General features: G+C 42.5%; 1 protein-coding gene across 4 annotated transcripts in view; it reads left to right on the forward strand.

Moving 5' to 3' along the window:
• Nucleotides 1-21,681, forward strand: part of NTRK2 (neurotrophic receptor tyrosine kinase 2) — a 319,588-nt gene that overhangs the window by 21,450 nt on the left and 276,457 nt on the right. For all 4 annotated transcript variants that reach the window (XM_044391113.3, XM_044391114.3, XM_057305572.1 and 1 more), the window contains 4 exons: nucleotides 5,767-5,841; nucleotides 5,956-6,027; nucleotides 10,843-10,911; nucleotides 13,604-13,758. In XM_044391113.3, the coding sequence (XP_044247048.2) occupies nucleotides 5,767-5,841; nucleotides 5,956-6,027; nucleotides 10,843-10,911; nucleotides 13,604-13,758 (371 nt within the window). The remainder of the gene's footprint in view (nucleotides 1-5,766; nucleotides 5,842-5,955; nucleotides 6,028-10,842; nucleotides 10,912-13,603; nucleotides 13,759-21,681) is intronic.

Consider the following 21,681-nt stretch of genomic DNA (forward strand, 5'->3'; position numbering starts at 1 on the left):
GGAGAACCTGTGGACCTGATTGTTTTAAGTGAACGACATCCCGAGAACATCAGCTCTGTGTAGGAAGCAGAGATGCAGTGAGATGAGTAAGACCCTTCCCTCTGAGGAGTTTAATAGCTCAGTTGGGGTCAGGTAGGTTAAGAGAAAAATCCAGTTGTGGGTACAAAGAGAGAAACTTCATTCCCCTTAATTCTTTTTTTTAAAGATTTTATTTATTTATTTGAGAGAGATTGAGAGGGAGAGCATAGAGGGAACGTGAGAGGGAGAAGCAGACTCCCTGCTGAGCAGAGAGCCTGATGTGGGACTTGATCCCAGGACCCTGAGATCATGACCTGAGCCGAAGGCAGACGCTTAATCAACTGAGCCACCCAGGCGCCCCTCATTCTCTCTAATTCTTAAGTACAAAGTTAAGAAGTATAATAAGTGCTTAAAAAAGAAAAAAGATTGCCAACTGATGGAGTAAAAATGTTCTGATTGGAAAAAAGTCTTTTTGGTGTTGCCCCCAAATCAATCAGTATTCTAGGTAATGTAGAGTCTCAGAATAGATTTGGGGGAATTCAGCTTTTAGGGCAATAGGCAGTGATTCTGGGATGTAGCAAAAGCGAAAAGCAACAATTAAAACAGCCCTCATAATATGTGGTCCTGTATGTAGAGTCGAGAAAGAAGGAAGGCATATTTGGGCAAAACAAGAGGGTGGGAGGCCACAGTGATTCTAGACAGATCACTGATGGAGGGGTGGGCCACAGGGGCTGGGAGGCCGAGGAAGTAAATGGAGAAATTCTTCAGGATTACTAAAGTAAAGAAATCCAAACCCACTATGTCTGTGTGTCACCATTTGAAGGCTGCTGACTTGCCTAAAAGAGAATGGAGGCAGGGTCTGCAGATTAGGGCGGCGGACGCTTAGTTTTCTGTGAAGAACCAAAGCGCTCCTGAATTTCCCACGAGATTCCTTATCAGACAGGTGCTGGGACATGGGCTCTGGGCGGAAGTCTTGTGCCTTAAAACACCTGGGGCCTAAGCTTTCCAGAACCCTGGGCATAGGTCAGAGGAGTTAGGGGTCATGGGGAGAAAGCTCCTGAGGAAAGCTTGTGCCAAAAGGCTGAGCTTTCCCACTGCTTCTAGGGGAACAAAACCCTTCTTGGAGATGTGCTTTGTTAAGCCAAGTTTGACTCAGTCAAGAGCCCTCAGAGTTTCGCGACACTTTGACCGGAGTGATGGAGAAGCCTGGCCTGGGGGTGCATCTTCCCGCTGTGTGCCCTGGCCTCCACTTTCTCTCTCCTCCCTAACCCTGGGTTGGCAGTCTGCAGCTGACGGCTCCAGGCCCGGTGTTGCCAATATCCTGCGGAGGAGGCACGTGGAAATCACCAGTAGGGGGCAACCCAACATGCTCCTTAATCTGCTGGATCCTGTCCAGGGCTCCGGGGTCCAGGGCTCTGGGGCCCGGAGCAGAAGGCTTTCAGACTGTCTTTTCGGTGGTCCAGGGAACCAAGAACTTGAGCCCAGGGGTATGTGACCCCCTAACCCCGAAGCCCTGTGGTCCAGCCTCCCTGCAGTCACATCGCTTCTGCGACTTTCTCTCTTTTTTCCATTCCTCTCTCCCTCCCTCCCTTCCTTCTTCTCTCCCCTACTTCTTTCTTTTTTCTTCCAAAGTTTAAAAATTTAGAAAAAACACAGCAACATAAAATTACTTCATGTACTCACATTCGGAACTGCCATGCTAGCGTTTTGTCTTTTTTTTTTGTTACAAGTTTTTTCTCTTTTAATAAGAGAAATAGTTTTCTAGTTTAATAAGATAAATAGTTAAAGTTTCTTTACCCCAGACCCATCCTTCTTTCCCCAGGTGGCCTTCCTACAGTCTTCTTTTTTATGTTTTACAAATATCCTTGACTGTGAGCTTTATGCGGTGTTGTTTTCTCTGTGTTTTTTAAAGTTCACATAAATTGTTATGTATCATATGTACATATCAGCATGCAATTTTATTTATATAGCCTTCTCACTTATTGCGAAGATCTCTTCCTACTCAAATACAAAGATCCGGTTCAATTCAACTTTAAACCTTATATTTTTCTGTTTCTTTTTACAATTAAAAAAAACTAATTCCTGTATAGTTAACATACAGCGTAATATTAATTTCAAGTGTACAACATAGTGGTTGAACATTTCCATACCTCACCCATGCTTATCAGGACAGGTGAACTCCTTCATCCCCATCACCTATTTCCCTCATCCTCCTCCCACCTCCCCTCTGGCTGTTTTCTTTTTCTTTTTTTTTTTTTTTAAGATATGTTTATTTATTTAACGAATCTACACCCATGGAGGGGCTTGAACTCACGACGCTGAGATCAAGAGTTGCATGCTCTTCCAACTGAGCCAGCCAGGCACCCCCTCTATTTCTTAATCGATGGACACTTGGGTTGTTTCTGACTTCGAATTCTGACTGTATTACAGTGAATGTTCTTGTATATGTCTCGTGTGTGCATGTGTAAGAATTTCAGGTAAATACCCGGAAATGGGATTACTGGGTTGTGAAGTGTGCTGATGTGTCATTTTCCAGGATAAACTGCTCCTCAAGGTGATTGTACCAATTTACAGTCCCTCCAACAATATAAGAGAAATCCCCCACATCCTTGGAGATGCTTTATATTGTCAGACTTTAAACATGTTATCCATCTAGTGGGAGAGGAGTGGTATGTTCTTGTTTTAATTTGCACTTCAGATTTCTTGTGGGGTGAGCAGTTTTTCATCTGTTTCTTGGTCACTGAGGTTTCCTTCTATGAATCGTCTGTTATTACCTGTACTGGTTTCCATCCTTACCCTGTGATTCCTCACTTCATTGTAGCTCAGGGAAGTTTCTTGGGGGTGGGGGGAGAATCGATGGGCAGTTTATAGCCAGCAGCTACATTGTGGGTATGTCTGCTGATGGTAACTTATGAAGGGCAGTTCTTGGCATCTGGAGGGCACTTACCCGCTTTTTAATTAATCTCTTCTGTTGTTTTTTCCATTTTGACTAGGAGAAACATTCATGATTCATCCAGGTCATTCTTGCCTCCACATTGGGAAAGTATTCTCTAGTGACCATTTTTCGTAATTTCACATGGTTCCTTTGATGATTTTCAGCAAAATCTCCTGTCTGATCTTAGATCCAAGAACTGTTATGCTTTGCTTAACATCTGACATATTTTCATCTCGTGAACATTGCCAATGTACTACCGATGAAATTTATCTCCTTTTCCTTTTTTTCTAGGGTGTCGGTGACTGGAAAGCTTAGAATTAAACTTGTTGACCCTTTACTAACAAGCATATTTATTTTGAACCTAATTCCTGGCTCTGTTGATATCTCTCCCCCTTTTTTTTTCTTCTATGTCCTCCATTCTAATTATGTTAGCTCATTGTATTTTATTGACTACAACTGGGGGAGTTTATCAATTAAAAATCTGATGAAAAATGAAATAAAAAAACAAAGGCCATCAATAACTAAAAGAAAAGTTAAAGATAAATGCTTTATGCCACAGATGTTGATTAAGTACTTGTTGATATCAGGTCCCTGCCATAAGCATGGAGGATACAGTGATGATCTCACCAAGAGAGCTGAAAAACTCTTTAAGTGATTTCGGAACAGCGACAAACACCACGATAGCACAGGTATAAGGCAAGAACAGGCTTCTCTGGAAGTCCTGGCTATGACTGCAAAGGAAACCTTGCCCATGCTATCTGCCCTTTGCTTGCTGCCAATTACATGAAAAAGGCATTAATATTTAGGGGGTCTCTGGAATGAAGTTCTTATTGGGAGATAATTTAGAAGAGGGAGGTCACTATAGTCTCTTTTGAAAATGTTAGTGGAATAATTTAATCAAAAGTGTGATGATTTAGAAATATTTCATAAAATAATCTTAATGTTGAAAATTGTTTGAGTATTAAGTTAGAGTCTTAAAAGTGTTTCCTTCCAGTCTTATAGAAGGAGAGCAGGGCACTATTAAGTGCCAGGCCCTGGATATCAGGGAGAACCAAGATCTTTCAGCAGAAGATGCCTCCTTCTATCTTGGAGGTTGCTTTTTTATGAAACAGAGAACAATATTTATGTGGATCCTTTGAAAATTATTTTCCTTTGGGTGATTTTGCTCTCTCAGAGCATTTCCTTATTTTACTTTATTTCTAAAATTTATTTTCTAAAAATGGGCGCCCCAACTCTTACCATATATCTTGACATCTGTTTTTCCTTTCCTGGATCGTGTAGAAGAAGGGATGCTATGGATATAGCTACTGATGCGATATCTTCTCCCCCATTGGTTACTGTTTTTCATTTTAACTCATGGCGGTAAGAGCAGGGCTACGTATTTGTTTTCAGTGTCTTAATTGGAATATGTTACATATCTTAATTTTTTTTTGAAAAAGAAAGGGGAAGACCCATCCTGACACAACTTCTTGTAGTGCCTTTGGAACTCCAGTTGCTGCCCAGCCATGCATGTGTCCGTCCATCCATCCATCCACCCACCCTCCCACCCATCTATCTACGCTGTATCCTTTGAATACCTACCTCGTGCAAGGTACTTTGCTAGATGCTGTGGTGTGTATTAAGAATTATAGAACAGGCTCCAGCTGTCTTCAAAGAGGTTATGACCTAAGAAAAATGAATAGACAGCTAGCCAAATAACTGTAGCACAAGGAAATTCCGTGGTGGTAGGTTTAATAGCTTTGTGTTTGTATTACTAGGGATTTTATTGGTTGGAAGTGACAGAAATTCAGATCAAACTTCCGTTAGTGACATCTAACCTCAGAGATATCTGGATCCGAAGGCTCAAGTGGCATTTTTCAGGTCCTCTCTCTTATTATATCTCATATCTCTTTTTCCTTCTGTGTGCTGACTTCATTGTTAGACAATCTCTTTCTCTGTGGCAGAAAAATTTCTCATGGAGGCCCTGGGCCTATATAATCTTTCAACTAGGATCCCAGGGAAAGAGTCTCTGTCTGTCCCAGTATTATCTATTCAATTTCAGGGAAAATTTTCATTGGTCTGGTTGAGGCCACATGAACATCTCTAAGCCAATGATCATGGCCAAGGGGATGGAATTCTCTGTCCTGCCAGTCACCACTTTCCTCCTGTATTTGAGGGTCTGGCGGATGGGGAAGAGGAGGGTTCCTACAGAGAGTGTACTAGGACCACATGGGCTTTGTGAATGTGGTTCCTGAAAGGAGATATTGCTAGTAGGGCTGACGGAGGCAGAAAAAGGAGATCCTGGCCAGGAAAAGAGGGAGTGGGGAGTAAGGAAGGGAGTGGAGGAGGGAGAGAAAGGGGAGGAGAATTGGCTTCAGTGTTTCAGGAGGTAAAAAGGACGGACTGGTTGTCCTGGCGTGTGGGGAAAGATGTGATCTGTCTTGCATGTGATGATGCCCCATCCCTGTGGCCGTCACCGTAAGGAGGAAACACTTTTGAGAGGTAGCTGATGCATTTCCAGGTTATTTTCCCCTCTGTACACAGGGGATACTTTGAAAAGGGGAGGTAGACTGAACTTGTTAGTTGGAAGTTATGCAGGGTTAAGAAAAAATGAAACTGGTAAACCTGTCATTGACCTTGAAACCTGCTCAATCATGGTTTCTTCTCAGTCACATTCAGTTTTCCTCCTTCTTCTGTATTTTAAGAAAATAGGTGGGGCTTGGGTGGGTGGGGAGTGCTCGCCGCCCTGGCGAGGTAGGATGGAAGTTACCCGTTCCTTTCATGTACTGTCTGCATTTTGAGTGACTGGTTTTCACTCTCTGCACTTTTTGCAGCTACATTGCCAATCAGAAAAGGTTGGAAATCATCAACGAAGATGACGTTGAAGCTTATGCAGGACTGAAAAATCTGTAAGTACTCAGGACTGGCGTACCTTATCTCAGAACTTTTTCTTATGCTCTGTTACAGTCAAGCGAGCATTCACCAGTTCATTCTAATGTACGTGCAATTATGTGTTTTCTTAGGACAATCGTGGATTCTGGATTAAAATTTGTGGCTCATAAAGCATTTCTGAAAAACAGCAACTTACAGCACATGTAAGTAAAGGTTGATTCTTTTGCTTCCTGGGACCCAATGTATTCAATATTTTCCCCCTCTCTTTTCCTTCTTTTCCAAGACTCAATCTCTTTTCTTTTTTTTTAAAGTTAGCACAGATGTGACAATAGCTTAGAAGTGTTAGCTTTGATTTCTGAATAGCTTCAGAGGGGTACTTAGAACAGCCTGTGTATTCCCTTTCATGGATTTCTGGGCCATTTCCATCTTGGACGGAGCCATAGGCCAACAGCAGAGTCTGATGTGAAAACTCTGTCCTCGTACACGGTCCTTGATTCTTTTCCTTGGAATCATGACATGTTCCCTGGAAGACATCAAACTAGTGGAATTGAAAGAAACTGACTTGGCCTTGGCCTTTTTAGGGAACTAAAAATTACCAACGCTTCCCCCTGCCCCCGTAGATTCTCTTTTGGAAAGTTCATTTTTTCAAAGCTGTCTGTCATGATTGATAAAAGTGGAGAAAAATCAATCATGGGACCCACCAAAGGTTCCAACGGTTATAAAATAGCAAGTGTTTGCACCGAAGTCATGTTGATTCTTTGTCAGCTGAAGTCAGCTGGAAATATGGCCAGTGGGACCTCTCCGGGTGTTTACTGCTAGGTCCTGTCAGATGATGGCCCGTCGTCCACAAGGTATGGCCTTCCCAAGAGGTTTCTTTTTCTTTTTTTGTAAAGATTTTGTTTATTTATTTGACAGGGAGAGAGACAGCGAGAGAGAGGATACAAGCAGGGGGAGTGGGAGAGGGAGAAGCAGGCTTCCCACTGAGCAGGGAGCCTGACGCGGGGCTCGATCCCAGGACCCTGGGATCATGACCTGAGCCGAAGGCAGATGCTTAACAACTGAGCCACCCAGGCGCCCCACCGCCGAGAGGTTTCCTCATTCAACAGAGGATCACCTGCCCCTCAGCTCAGACTGGGGTGCCCCATGCCCTGCGGAGTCATGTTGCCCGGATTCGCTGGCCTTTTGGCGCTTTGCAAATTCTCTGTAACGATGTTTTTGTGTCTCCTTGTCTACAGTTTACCTGTAGGACCCTCCCCCACCTTATCGCACTGGAATTTTCTGGCAATTGGTAGGGAAGATCTTTTTAGTTCCCATTTCATGGACATAAAATCAGACCGAGGAAGTTCTAGGATTTGCTCAGGTCCACAGATGGAAAGGGACAGAGTTATGACTCCAGGGCCCACCCTGGCCGAGCTCTTACAATAAGAGCACGGGAAATAAAATCTATGCCATCCGTATAATTAGAGAACTGGCCCTTCTTATAATATTTATCCTCTTTCTTTACGTGGGGAGAACAGCTCCCCTGCTGATTTCCATGCCAGTTATAAAAGAAATCACTCTCTGGGAGCAGGTCGCCTGGACAATCTACAGAGATTTGTTGATTTTATGAAAAAATCTTAATTTCCTAAAGCCAGTTTCGCGACTTTGTATTTTATTTAGGTGTTGTTAATGACGAAGTCTACTTAAAAATAATGTCTGTAGAATTAAGATACAAAGCATTCAGCAAAAATGTGATAAAACTCCACGGAACTTGATGAACACATTTCATTTAAATGCTTTTTTGGCATAATTTCTATGTTTGGTTTGCCTGCACAAATCTGATGTCTGCGTAGGTCTTGAGGGCCATAAACAAGAGAGGAGTCAGAGAGAAAAAAAAGTCAAAATGCTCTAAAGCCATCACTTAAATGTAATTAATGACCTCAGTGGTTATGTTCTGGTATTTTCATTACAGCTAACATTATACCTGAATTACTCTCCCGATCCCATTTTATTGGCTATTTTACCCCATCACTTCCCCTAATGATGTGATTTGTACAGTGGGCTGTGGTTAATTGTAGTTTTAGTAATAAACCTACTTATTTATAAGGGGACTTATTCATAAGAGGGCTTACTCTACCTCTTAATACTTTCCCTTCCTGCCTGTTGCATGCCATTTGTAGGAAAACCAAAGGCACCTGGTGTATCTTTTCAGGGTGATATATGGTAGAATAATTTTAATGGCGTTCTATGTGCTGTAAACACCTTACATAAAACCAACTATCTATCCCTGTCTCCCAAAGAGGTGTCATTTGAGAGTGGAAAACCAAAGAGATGGACATATCTTATATAGTTTCTTTAAAAGGCAGTAGCCGGGAAGCCAAGTCCTTGGTCAAGCTGCAAAAACTCTATCGACATTTGTAGGCATGATCAAATATTAAGACAGAATGAAGTTAGACAGTATTCAGGCAGTCAGTAATGCCAGTAAGCTTCATATACAGTGTTCATGGATGAGAGAGGCTCCGAATCACCAGAATTAAATTGAATTAAGTGGTTGGCTTTGAGAATGGCAGGGAGGGAGGAGGGAGCAAATCAGGTGCCTGCCTTTGCAGACCTGAGTCCCAACCTCTGCTAGAGACGGGGGCCTCGGGCACTGGCTTGTTTGTCCTCATTTTCTGCAGTTACCTCGGATATTAACACTGTGGATACCAGGGAGCAGACAAAGAATGTGCATTAGAAGCTGTTTGTCTTTATTGCAGGGGTATTCTGATTATCTCTGCATCTCCCCAGCAGTGTAACAATGTGCACAAGAGCAATCTATTTCACTTGGGGTTTTAGGGAGATTCGGATCGGATCCAGCCTCACCGCCCCTCTCTGTGCCCTGGGCATACTCAGTATCACATGGTGACTGGTCACTGAGTTTATTTCTTGGTGCCTTTAATTCCTCCCTGGCATCTGAGAACCCGGGGGTTGTGAGAAAAGCCAGTGTTGTATTTTCCAGGGGCTTTGCAGAGGTGCTAATTAGTTCCTTTGCAAAGTTCTGTCATCAAACAGTAAGGCGGTTGTTGATTTTTCTTCCTCCCCTCCTCCTCTTTTTTGGCTTTTGGCCCCGATAATAAGTATGGTGCATAACACTCATCTTGTTCTTTGGCGTGTGACCCCACTCTGGGCTGTGCGGCTGGCAGCCCGACAGGGCCAGCTGCTGCAGGTGCCGGCCTGGGGCTTCGTCGCTGACCGAGACCTTGACCGGAGTGTCCGCTTTTTTCGCACCCTGTCTCCTGGTTCTTCTCGGGAGGAAGAGTCGTGGTTTTGTGTGCGTTTCCTTCAGAGGGTGGGCTTTCTGAAGATGCCTGGAGAACACAGGCGGACTGACTTTCCCATGTGTGATACTCCAGTGAAACTCATCCTTAATTCACGTTCCCAAAGAAAAGAGAAAAGACGTATGTGGGCACATTTTACAACTTCCCGGTGGATTATTTTTTCATGTGGGTGAGCACTTTACGCTCAGTGTAGACAGAGGAAGTAAGCATGGAAGGAAGAGGGAGCCCTTGTGTAGGTGGGGGTTTGGGTGAGTGGAGCGCTCCATACAGAAGGAGGCGGGGTGAGGACACACACTCTCGAATCAGGGGCCGGAGCAACAGACTCTGTATTCATCACGTGACCAGCCTCGGCTCATGCATTGGCCCCCGGGCTGGACCCCTCTCCAAGGGTGACGGGTCAGCCGTAGCGGGCTGCCGGAGCAACCCATGACTCTGTTGGGCCGACACAGCAGACTAGCCTCGGGGAAGGAGCTGGGACTCCTGTCACCTTCAGGTGTCCGGTCCTTCCCTCTCCGCCCAGCACGTGCTTTCGCCGGCAGGAAACAGATCCTGAGAGGCTCATTGCAGTTTGTTGAGGGCTCGGCTGTTTTGGTCGAAGTTGATGTTTGTTTTACATTCCTGCTAGTTATTAAACACATGTCTGGAGGCCCAAGCCCTGGACACATTTTGAACAAATTCAACCAGTAAACACGTTCACGGAACAAGTCGGCTGCTGGGATTACGACTCTGAATTTTCCAACTCATCAGACACGGAAACTCCTGCCCACTGAGTAAAACTAAGTATTTGCAACACGTCAGGAGATTCGTCAGTATTTTTTTAATCTCAAAGATGACTTGGTTTCATTGGCTTTTCACCATCTGGTTGGTCCACGTCTTTTTTTTTTTTTTTTTGAAGATTTTATTTCCTTGACAGAGAGAGAGAGCATGAGCAGGGGGAGGGGCAGAGGGAGAAGGAGAAGCAGACACCCCGCTGAGCAGGGAGCTCAGAGCAGGACTCGATCCCAGGACCCTGAGATCATGGCCTGAGCCGAAAGCAGCTGCTTAACTGGCTGAGCTGCCCAGGTGCCCCAAAGCCACTGGTTGGTCCAGATCTTAAAATGATATGTTGTTAGCATAGTTTCAGATGAAATCTGACATATTCCTTGTTTTCTGATATTTTGTTGTTCTTGTCCCCATCATGGAATTATCTGGTTACTTAGAAGTCGTATATAAAAAATGCCAGCAGAGTTGTCCATCACTGTGTGTATTTTTTCCTATAAGGATGTGTTAAATTCAGTTTATATTCAGAGTTTTATGTGTCATGTAATTTCAAAATATTCATAATGCTGTTTAGTTTCAAAGTGTCTTTTTCTCTAGTGAGTTTTATGATTTAAATTAGATTAAATTAATTCTTCCTATTGTTTGGAGGTCAGAGATCTCTAGGAGGTATATAATTTGGGTCTGAATCAGCATATGAAAAATGAACTCTTGGGTAAGCAAGAGATTAAAAATAGATATTTTGGAAATTATGCCCACCCCTCCCCTTCCCCTATGAACAAGAATTACAGGAGAGGCAGGAAAAACTAAGTTGTCATTCCAGATGGAAGAAAGAGATTACGGTCGAAGGAAAGCATGAACCATGATCAAATAAAATTATATTTAGAAAAAAAATCTCTATTTGCATACTTTCTTCTTGAGATGTCACATTCTTAATTCACATTTAATGTTTTTGGTTTCTTTCAGCAATTTTACCCGAAATAAACTGACGAGCTTGTCTAGGAAACACTTTCGTCACCTTGATTTGTCTGAGCTGTAAGTAATGATTATTGTGTGGCATTTGGGGAAACAGTTTCAGAGGAAAGAGTAATTAAGTATTTTTTTTAATGAGTGATGTGCAGATCTATTTTTATATCAAAATTCTTAAAAAATGATTTCTCAGGTTTTGGCCACTTGGTTTTTTAGTCCTTCATAAAAATATGATTCAGTAACCAAAACTCAGAAATCTCAACAGTGAGGTATCATTTAGGATGAGTTCAAGTGTTGTTTTTATGTAAAGATTTGTTTTCTAAAGGAGGGAAAGCAGAAAAGGATGGGGGGGTGCTTTGTGTTATAAGGGCGACATGTCTCATAGCATCAGTGTGGTCCCTGTGATGTCCAGACCCTAGTGGAAAGCAGAGCCAGTCAAGGAGGAAATAGCCATGGACAGAACTCCTGGCTGCCCGTTGGTGCTTGGTGATCGTTGGAGGAGAGGTGGTCCTTCTCCCTCCCTGCCCATCCTTGTGAGATTTCCTTCTAGGTCTGCCACTGCATTCAGCATTTATCCTTATGCTCTAATTTCCTTTGCTGCAAAATGATAGGAAAAAGATGGCCAGGTGTTCATGACTAATAGCCAGCGTTTTCAGGTGTGCTCAGTTCTTGCACTAGCACCATGAAGCAAATAGAAACTGTTGACGTTCCTACGGGTAAGTTGCCCGAAGAACCCCAAGAGGCTCTGTGTGTCAGCGGGAGGCCCAGATGGACAAGGCCTTTGAATACCAGGCTGTAGCTTTTGCTCACACTGTATATAGCGCCTGAGTGGGAGGGGTCCACCCCTGCTCACGAGGAAAACGTGCAGATGAGAAGATGCCATCGGCAGAGAGACGAGTCAGGAGGTTGTAACGAGGGTCGCCCGGTGCCGAGTGTCGGCGATGGGCAGTATTTTGGACCATACACTAAGCTCCCCGGGCTCGAAGTGGTAAGCTTTCCACCCCAGGAGCGGACATGTAAAATTTAAGGAAGATATGACACAGAGCGAGAGATGCCCAGTGTGAACCTTTGGAGCACCATGGCGGAACATTTTCTTGACGGGTCAGGAATCAGAGTTCTGACTCCAGATCCACAGGCCTCCGTGTTCTCCCGACAGCAGATTTATTCAAGTCCCTCAGCCAATGGTGATGGTGTGCCCGGTTGCGAATCAGCCTCATGCACCGGGCGGTGGGGACGTAAGGAGGACACTGTCTGTGTTTCAGGATCCTGCTGTCTAGCGGAGAGCTAGAAGCCCAAGCGAGGCATGCCGGGTGCTGTCGCAATCATTGGGGCAGGGTTTTGCCCATGAACTGAAGAGAGGAGCCAGCGGTCTGCCGGTGTGGTGTGCTCATTGCTGTAGTTACAGCCGAAGAGCCTCCGCTTCTTTATCCCTTCTGTGCGTTCAGTCGTGCCTTCTTTTTGAGAGATTTACTTTTTCATGTACTTAGAAGGCCAGGAAACCGCTTGCATTCGTTGGGGTGGAAGCACTGTGGATCTCTTCTGCTTATAGTCTGTATACAGTAGCATCGCATTCTGTTTCGGTGTTGGAAGGATACTTGGAGGCGATCAAGCAGACGCAAATTAAACGAGGCTGCCATGACCACATTTTCCCCAAAGAGAATCCTGGAAGAGTCTCCAGGGATCCCTGAGATTCTTCGAACCCAACCAGAAAACCACAGGAGTAAATGATGTTGCAAAGCCCAGGTCCTGTCCTCAAGGAAATCTTAAGTATTGTGGTTAATGCCAGGCAGAGCCTATGTAACGATTGTAAATGGCCTCATTTAAAGGCTCATTACCATAAATGGAATTCATCTTAAATAGGCCACTGAGTATTATAAATAAGCATTTAAAGATTTTTTTTTTCTTGTGGTTTTTATTTTCCTCTTGACTACTTCCTCCGTTACCAGTCACAGGCCACGGGGGTCCAGGCAGCTTGGCTGACGGGTGGCTTTCTCTTTGCAGACCCTCCTGCAGTGGGCTGAGTGGCTCCATCTGGAGCTCACTTGCCCTTGCTCTCAGAAGCCCTGAGCTTCGGTGTGTGTGTGTGTGTGTGTGTGTGTGTGTGTGTGTGTGTAGGAGGTCTCAGGGTTCCCTTCCAGCTCTCTCATTCACATTTACTCCAACAAGTTTCTTGCATCCGTCCCGCTGAACTGTGGTCGGCTCGTGCAGAAAGCTGGGAGTGCCACCTTACTGGTCCTCACATTTCAGCCTCAACTTTGTATTTACAGTCTCATTGGAAAGTCACAGGAGGTCGCTCTGCTCTCCACTGTGGTTTGAGCTTATTAAATGATAACACTCGAATCTCTAGCCTGGTCAGAGATAAGTATGTTAGCGTTCCTGACAACTTAACCATTGGCATCTTCACTGAAGATCTTAATTGCTGTATAATGGCTGTGATAAATTTGATTTTTCCCCATCCGATGAGACATCCTTTTCTAGCCTCTATTATAGTTCTGTCTGTTCCTGTCTTGTGTCCCTATGATTCTGAAAGGTCTTGCATCACTTTGTATCCTTTGGAGTCCACGCTGGTGTTTGCACCTAGCAGATCAGTAAGTATTAGGTAAATGAATGAATAAGTGTTGTGAACTATAAAGGTGGGTATGACTTCCGAAGATCGCTGGCCAGAAAGAATTCGTAATGTTGCAGCGCTCTGTAAACACTAGGGTCGTTAACACTGGAAAAGAGAACCCTGATCAGGTTTCTTTTTTGTTCTGTATAGGATCCTGGTGGGCAATCCATTTACATGCTCCTGTGACATTATGTGGATCAAGACTCTTCAGGAGACTAAATCCAGCCCAGAAACTCAGGATTTGTACTGCCTAAATGAAAGCAGCAAGAATATTCCCCTGGCAAACCTGCAGATACCCAATTGTGGTAATTTACTTTCCAATCAATGAATTCTACTTGCTATTAATTATTCTAATTGCCTTGGTGTGGTAGAGCGTCTGGGAGGATTATCACTACCCAGATTTTATATAGTATGCTGTTGAGGTCTCTGGTGAGCTGGGCAACATTTGTGTGCTGTGTGGAGAAGTCAGCTGGGAGCAGCTTTGCTGACTATTCTTTGCAAGTAGAATATTAATTCTGAGTGGATGGCTTTGAAGCGCGTGGAGAAAAAGGACGCTGTGTATTCCATTGTTTCTTTGTTCATTTGAGGGGTCATGCTTCCATCTATCCATTTATCCGTCCATCCGAAAACTGTGCGAAGAGTGTGGTACTTCGTTGGCCGTGTGTATACGTGGTTGGTACCCAGAAAATGGAGATCTGGTGGTGGTAAAGTGTCCTCAACAGTACAAGAAAATGCAGTTCGATCCAGCACATTCCTTTCAACTTGTCTTGCTGCCAGATGGCTGTGTCTCCTGATGGGGCACCATGAGTATGCCCTTATGCATGCTTTTCCATGTTTGGGTTTCCAGGCACCTCCTCAGTCTTGACCCCACTCCTTCTCAGCATTTGTACCTCCAGAATCTAAGAGGGCACCGTATGACAAAGTCCCATATCTCTGAGAGCCACTGCGTTTACCCGGAAGGAAAACCCAAGCGTTCTGGTTAGGATTTTACTGCTCAGGGCATCTATAATGTGCCTCGGCCAATACCCACCTCGGCTGTAGTCAACCAGCTAATCAGCTCACAGTTGTATTTGATCTTCTAGCCTAGTGGCTGGTGACACAGCAGAAAGCCCCGTAGCGCCTGCTTCTTGTCTGTGAGGAATCCGTTTATGAACCACAAACGTTCGATTCCTTGTTTTCAGAAGACCCTATTGTTTGAGGTCAGTGTTTCTTGAAGAAAAATAGAGCTGCTACTCATTTTTAATGAGAATGTCATAAAAGGAAAGATAAGTATTTGTTTTTTACCCTGAAGGGGCTTGCGAGAGAGGAGTTACTCTTCCCACAGATTTCTCTCTCCTTGAGCCCTTTGGCCTCCTAACAGGGGAATCAGGCTTTGTTCTCTTGCCAACTTCTCAGCTTTGTTTGCTAGCCAACACTTAAAAAAACTCCAACTTTTAATATCTGTCTTTCCCTGATTGATAAGAGGGCAACTCTGCTCTGTTCTGGTATGAATTTGCACCGCTGAGAGAAATCGCCTAGAGGGACAAGAAATTCAGTGTTGAGTCACTGGCCTCTTGGCCAGCTTCCCAAGTCCGTGGCTGTGGGGACCACATTGGTTCAGCCACCACTGAGAGGAAGAAAGAGAGAGCATCTAACTTCTGCTCTTACTCCACAAACGGCCCCTTAATGGACGTCTGCATTGCCCTTGCCTGAAACCAATTCTTTTTTTTTTTTTTTTTTTAATTTTATTTTTTGGCCATGTTGTCTTGACAGCTTTCAGTAATGCGCCCTGCCTAACGTGTTGTTGTGAGACCATTGTGACTGGGGAGGGAAAGAGTGGGAGGAAACTGGTCCTCGTTTTTCCTGATGAATTTGTCAGTTTTTAGTAATTTTTTTGTTTGCTACAAATTAGTCAACGAATTGTGTGTATGAGGGACTTCAGGAATTCACTGTCCTGACTCACAGGGAATGGGTTTGATTGCTCGATAGAGATGGTTATGTTCATGGTAACATTCAGAATTGATTTCAGTGTCGGTGATGCTTTTTGAAAAGCAACATTGTAAAAAGGGTGAATGGATAGACTTATTTCTCTACTGTTTTTGTACTCTTAAACTGTTTTGTTGTTTGTTAATATTTTTTCTTTTTTCTCTTTATTTTATTTATTATTTTTTTATTATGGTATGTTAATCACCATACAGTACATCATTAGCTTTTGAGGTAGTGTTCCGTGATTCATTGTTGTTTGTTAATTTTTTTCTTTCCAAGTGTTTTTTATTTATTTATAATTGTACAAGTAATGTTGATACATTTTGTGGTTAAAAAGAAACTGTATTACACATAAAGCTTGTGTTTTTCTTGTTTGTGAATATTTCAGATTAATGGTTACAGATCTATAATATTCTTTTGAATCAGTGCATGGTATTCGTGGTAGAATCTATCTTAATTACATTAAAATTTCCATATTGATGGGCATTTAGCTTATTTCCCATATTTCATCACTCCAGAAATTTTCGATGAGTGTCTTTGCACGTGCCCTTTGTACCTGTGTACAGGTGAAAAGGTTATCTTAGAGTACATAGCAGGAAGCAGAAGTTTTTGCTTATATGGTTTGCACGTTAAAAAACAGTTATACCGGGATGCCTGGGTGACTCAGTTGTTAAGCGTCTGCCTTCGGCTCAGGGCGTGATCCCAGGGTCCTGGGGTCAAGCCCCACATCAGGCTTCTCCTCTGGGAGTCTGCTTCTTCCTCTCCCACTCCCCCTGCTTGTGTTCCCGCTCTCACTGGCTGTCTCTATCTCTGTCAAATAAATAAATAAAATCTTTAAAAACAAGAACAAAACAAAAAACCAGTTGTACCAATTTATAGCCACTCCAGCAAAACATACCATGATATTAGCAAACTTCTTGTTTGTTTTTCTAAAAAATGGTAGGTCATTGCTTTTTGGTTTGCCTTTTCCTGAGGACTATTGGGTGTCTTCTATGTTTATGGGACATTGTATTTATTCTTTGGTGGATTGCCTGTTTATAACCTTTGTCTATTTTTCTATCGCATTTTCCTTTTTTTTCCATTTTTAGTGTTTTTTATTTTATTTTTTCTTAATGTGTTTGAAAGTTATAAATTATGTTTCTGTCTTTCTGGAAATACATAAGACCCAAATAGTCACCACCCATATTAAAACATATTTTTCTTGTAAGTCTCTAGAGAGAGCTCCCAACAAGACAGGAAAGGATAGTTTTATTTCCTTTCACTTTCTCCCCCATCCCTCAGACTGTTGTCAACTAGGATTTTATTTGTAGATCGTTACTTGACTGTTGTGAAGATTTACTATTTCTTTGTACATATCATTAACTTTTGTACCCTACTGCCTTTTGGAGTGGCTTTTCTTTTTGCTGGTGTGCATCCTCTAAGAATTCTTTCAGAGAAATTAAAAAACATAAAAATCGTTTAAGTTCTTGCCTGGTAGAAAAACAGATTGTATTTGTTCTTCTTGGTGGAATTGGCTGAGTGTAAAATTCTAGACCCGGAGAAATCCTTTTAGACCTTTGCACATATTGTACTATGTTCTTGTATTCCCTGTTGCTACTGAGAAGCTCGAGGCCAGTCTTATGCTTGCTTCTTGACAGGTAACCTATGCTTTTCTTTTCCTTCTAGAAGCTTTGAAGATCTTCTCCTTTTCTGTGTTATCCTAAAATTTTTACCACAACGTGACTAGGTGTGTGTGTGTTTTAAAAAAATTATTGTTTGACATGCAGCCTACTCTTTCAGGGTTTTTGTCTGCAGTTCTGGAAGAGTTTTCTAATTTACGTAGATCGTTGTTTACACGTAGGGCTCTACCCTCCATACCCCTCAGCCTCAGTAGCACTTTCCATCCTCTTGTCCTTTTGTGCTGCATGATGGGGAAATGGGTTGACTCACTCCCTTGGTCTTCAACTATTTCTCCAGATATTGAATTTTTCCCTTTTAACAATCAGTTTCTAATTTCTGTAATCTCTAGTGGTTGGGGTTTTTCTTATAACTGAAACAACCTTTCTTGTGTCGGGGTTCACCATACTCTAGGATGTCAGCAGCTCCTAGCAGTACTGATTTTTTCTGGTGAGGTTCCTACACTTGGTGTTTCTCGTTGGATGCTCTGTCTGCAGTGAGTGGGTGGGAACAGGATGTGGAAAGGCTCTTCCTCCTGTTGTGTCTAATTTTCTTTTCTTTTTTTTTTAATATATATGTATATTTGTTATTATGATATGTTAGTCACCATACAGTACTTCATTTGTTTTTGATGTAGTGTTCCATGATTCATTGTTTGCATATAACACCCAATGCTCATTGCAATACGTGCCCTCCTTAATACCCTTCACTGGGCTACCCCATCCCCCACCCCCTCCCCTCTGAAACCCTCAGTTTGTTTCCCAGACTCCATAGTCTCTCATGGTTCGTCTCCCTCTCTGTCCCTCCCCTCATTTTTCCCTTCCTTTTAATGATCTCTCTCCTATTCCTTATGTTCCACAAATGAGTGAAACCATATGATAATTGTCTTTCTTTGCTTGACTTATTTCACTTAGCATAATCCCCTCCAGTTCCATCCATGTTGATTCAAATGTTGGGTAATGATCCTGTCCGATGGCTGAGTAATATTCCATTGTATATATGAATCACATCTTCTTTATCCATTTTTCTGTTGAAGGGCATATGGGCTCCTTCCACAGTTTGACTATTGTGGACATTGCTGCTATGAACATTGGGGTGCATAGGGCCCTTCTCTTCACTACGTTTGTGAATGTGGTGGAATTGGCTGAGTGTAAAATTGGGGTAAATACCCAGTAGTGCAATTGCTGGGTCATAGGGTAACTTTTTGAGGAATCTCCACACTGTTTTCCAAAGTGGCTGTACCAACTCACATTCCCACCAACAGTGTAAGAGGGTTCCCCTTTCTCCACAACCTCTCCAACATTTGTTGTTCTGTTGTGTCTAATTTTCTGAACCAGTGGCCCCGAGGCTCAGCTGAGGCGGGGCTCCACCCTGCCCTGCGGTCTGCCCCTTCAGTCTGGGATCCGCCTAGAGCCTCCCTATTTTGTGCAGCGAATACTTATGTGTCCCTTTGGGGCTGTGCTGATTTTCTTTAATCTCACTCTCTCACTTTCTCTTGTTCAGGGGTTTCTCATGGTGTCTAATCCACTAGCGGTATGCTTTCTCACATTCCAGCATGGTTCTAGAGTTTGAAAAAAATTTGCATAATATCTAGAGATTTGAGATCAGAGGGGAAGCTTCAGTTTGGGGCTTCGTCTTATATTACTTTTTTTCATCACGGTTTCCCAGTTTGGGGTCTTTAAAGCGAAGTTAGACCAATTGAGCAGTAGATTTATACTAGATTTATACTAGTAGATTTATACTAGTATACTGTACTGTACTAGTCAGTTGGATTTAAATTGTTTCTGAAAGTCCATGCTAAAGAAATCGAATAATAAGCTACTGTCTTCAAGTTAGATGTCTTGTTTAGAGCGTGGATTTGTGGTTGGTTGGCTTTTCTTTTACGTCTTGCCCTTTGCAGACTTCTAAAATAAATCTGTTGTGTTTCATTACATCACAGATTCATGGAGCTCATCTTCACTTTTTTTTTTTTTAATGCAACTTGTTAGCTAAGTGTAAGAGTAACTCACAAGAGTATTGTATGGTCTTGTGTGTTCATTTTGTCATTGTAAGCCAACAATATGCCAATAACTATGGCTATTGCATTAATTCACACTGGTAACATTTTAATTTCAATAAAAAAGAACTACTGAGATTCCATTCCTTTATTAGGTGGGCTTTCTTTAAAAACTTCCCCTTTTAGTATTTCACATGTAAGTATTATATTAACAAACTCTCTCCATTGTGTAAACAAAAATACATCCTCCATTGTGTCAGTGTATCTCTTGAACATAATAGCCATTTGATCAATGTTTGCTGAATTCATCAATTAATAAATGCATGAGCCACTCATGTTATAGTAATGATCAGTCAGACCAGATTTTTATATAGTGGTGTAGATATTTCAGTTACGATAACTTAAAGATTTATATGATTCTAGCTAAATTATTCCATATATTAGCATTTTGTTGTTCCCTTTGAAATTTCCCTTCCCATTTTGGAGGAGTCTCATGTTCCTTCTGCCCTTAGTGATTAAGTGAGCCTGGTAGGTGGGGCTGGGAAGTTTAATGGCCCTGTTACCATTAGCAGCACGGTCAGAATGTCTCACAATATTTTTCTAGCAGCCCCTCCTGCCGAGAATTACTGTAAATTTATTCATGCTGGGAAACATGTTGTGGTCTGTTTCTCCACAAGGTCCTTTTTAACCTTCGAGAAACTTTATTAATTGCAAGGCAACACAGCACATTCATCTAAAATTTCCACATTAATTGGGGAAAAAAGGGTCGCTAGGCACACTGGTTCTGAAGACAGAAATGGAATCACCCAACTTCTAAAGAAAGGTTATTTTGCCAAGGTTGTTGAGCTGATTTAATGTAAGAATGCTCCCACTACTTAGCTCGATCTTCAGCACACAGACCTCTGCAATACAGACCTTTCAACCGTTTCCCCTCGCTAAATGGGATTATTGAAGAACAGGATACTTTATACTTTAACTTTTTTATACTATAATTAGGATTTAAATCTCTGGAAGAGAGTTTCTTCAGAAAGTGTTAATAGTGGATGAGATGCTTGCTCTGTTCTAGGTAGATGGCAAATATACATAAGAAGGGCGTATTTCTCTGGGTCATATCGAAACAATCCCTCAACCCATTTTACTAGTAACTGGTTACCATAGAACATGCTAGTCCCACAGTGAAGGTAAGGTGGTCATTCACTTGATGTTTAGACAGTACGGCTATTACATAAAACTTCCTTAATGGTCCCATGAATTGAAATCAGTCCTGCCTTTGGTTTCTTCGTTACTCGTAACAACAATTTCAAATTTCCACTTTCCCAACCTTCAAACTTTCAGTGTACAGATTCCTTAAGACACATCAACCAAATATTGTTTATGACGGGAGAGGTCAGTTCACAGGTGCCTGGGAGAAGAAGGCTGGTTCCTTGAGGTAAATTGGTTTTCCTGATTTCTTCTTAAGATTGACTTTTGGGGGTTGCGCTGTGGTTTGTACACATCTCCTTAGCATAGCGGATTTGTACCTAGTCCTTCTTGGTTTCCAACCAGGAAACTAGACCAATAGCAATTCTGCTTTGTTAGCGTTTATAGAAGATTCGAAGGAAATGCTGTGTCAGTACTCTGGAAGTTAGATTGGTGTAACATATTCATTTCTTACCACCTTAGCAGATTGACTTGTTGTTCTTTTTCTGAAAAACATACACGAAGTCTGGTTTACTACTTTGCTTTGCTTTTACTGGGGGTCACGTTCTGTCTCCTAAAATATAGCAAGCCACACAGGGACCATTGTTTTCCTTTATCTTTTTAGAATGGCAGATAAAGCTGTTTTTTCCTAACCTGTCAGCCGCTGACACAGTTTTTGTGTTTAGAAGTTTCCTGGTTGCTGTCACTGTAATGACACAGCTCACACAAGCATAGAAGCACAATTTCCAATTTGGGCTTGGAAAGTCACTTTGCTAATTTTCTGTCATTTTTGTAACTGGGTGTAAAGCAGCTCCTTCTAAATAGGTCAGGCTCGTTCTGGCTTCTTTCCTGGTAGTGAAATATATATGCTTTAAGAGAAAAATTGGAAGATATGCCAAAACGAGAGAACGTGAGAGGAGAGGAGAGAGTAGACAAAAATCATAATTTACTTGAATATCTTACACACGGAATGATGACCGAACACAAAAGGAACAGAGCTCAAGGATCACTGAAACAAGATGAGAAAGAGCATAATCCCTACTTACAGGTGGAAAATAAAACCCGGACCCGACCCAGTTCACTCACTGCAAAGCTGAGTTAATAACTCAAAATGATTAGATGTTAGTTTTCCCCAATTATTAAAAAGTGAGACCCTGCCTGCTTGATTTGCTTTTTATGTTTTTAGGGATCATTCAACCGAATTTATCTTTACTTAATATTGTACTAATAATGAGCATTCCGTATCCCTTTGGAAGGGTGATAAAGGAAGAGAGTGAACCTGCATACTTTGAACTAGTGATCCTAAGACGTAGTCGGCTGTCCAGAAGTGTGTGCTCGTGGAAGGAGCAGAGGCAGGGCTGAGCCCAGGAAAGGAGGCAGCCAGTGAATGCGTGGTTAAGGCCATGGACAGAAACTTGACGGTCCCACTCAC

Source organism: Ursus arctos, unplaced genomic scaffold (genome assembly GCF_023065955.2).
Source record: "Ursus arctos isolate Adak ecotype North America unplaced genomic scaffold, UrsArc2.0 scaffold_33, whole genome shotgun sequence".
NCBI lineage: Eukaryota > Metazoa > Chordata > Mammalia > Carnivora > Ursidae > Ursus > Ursus arctos.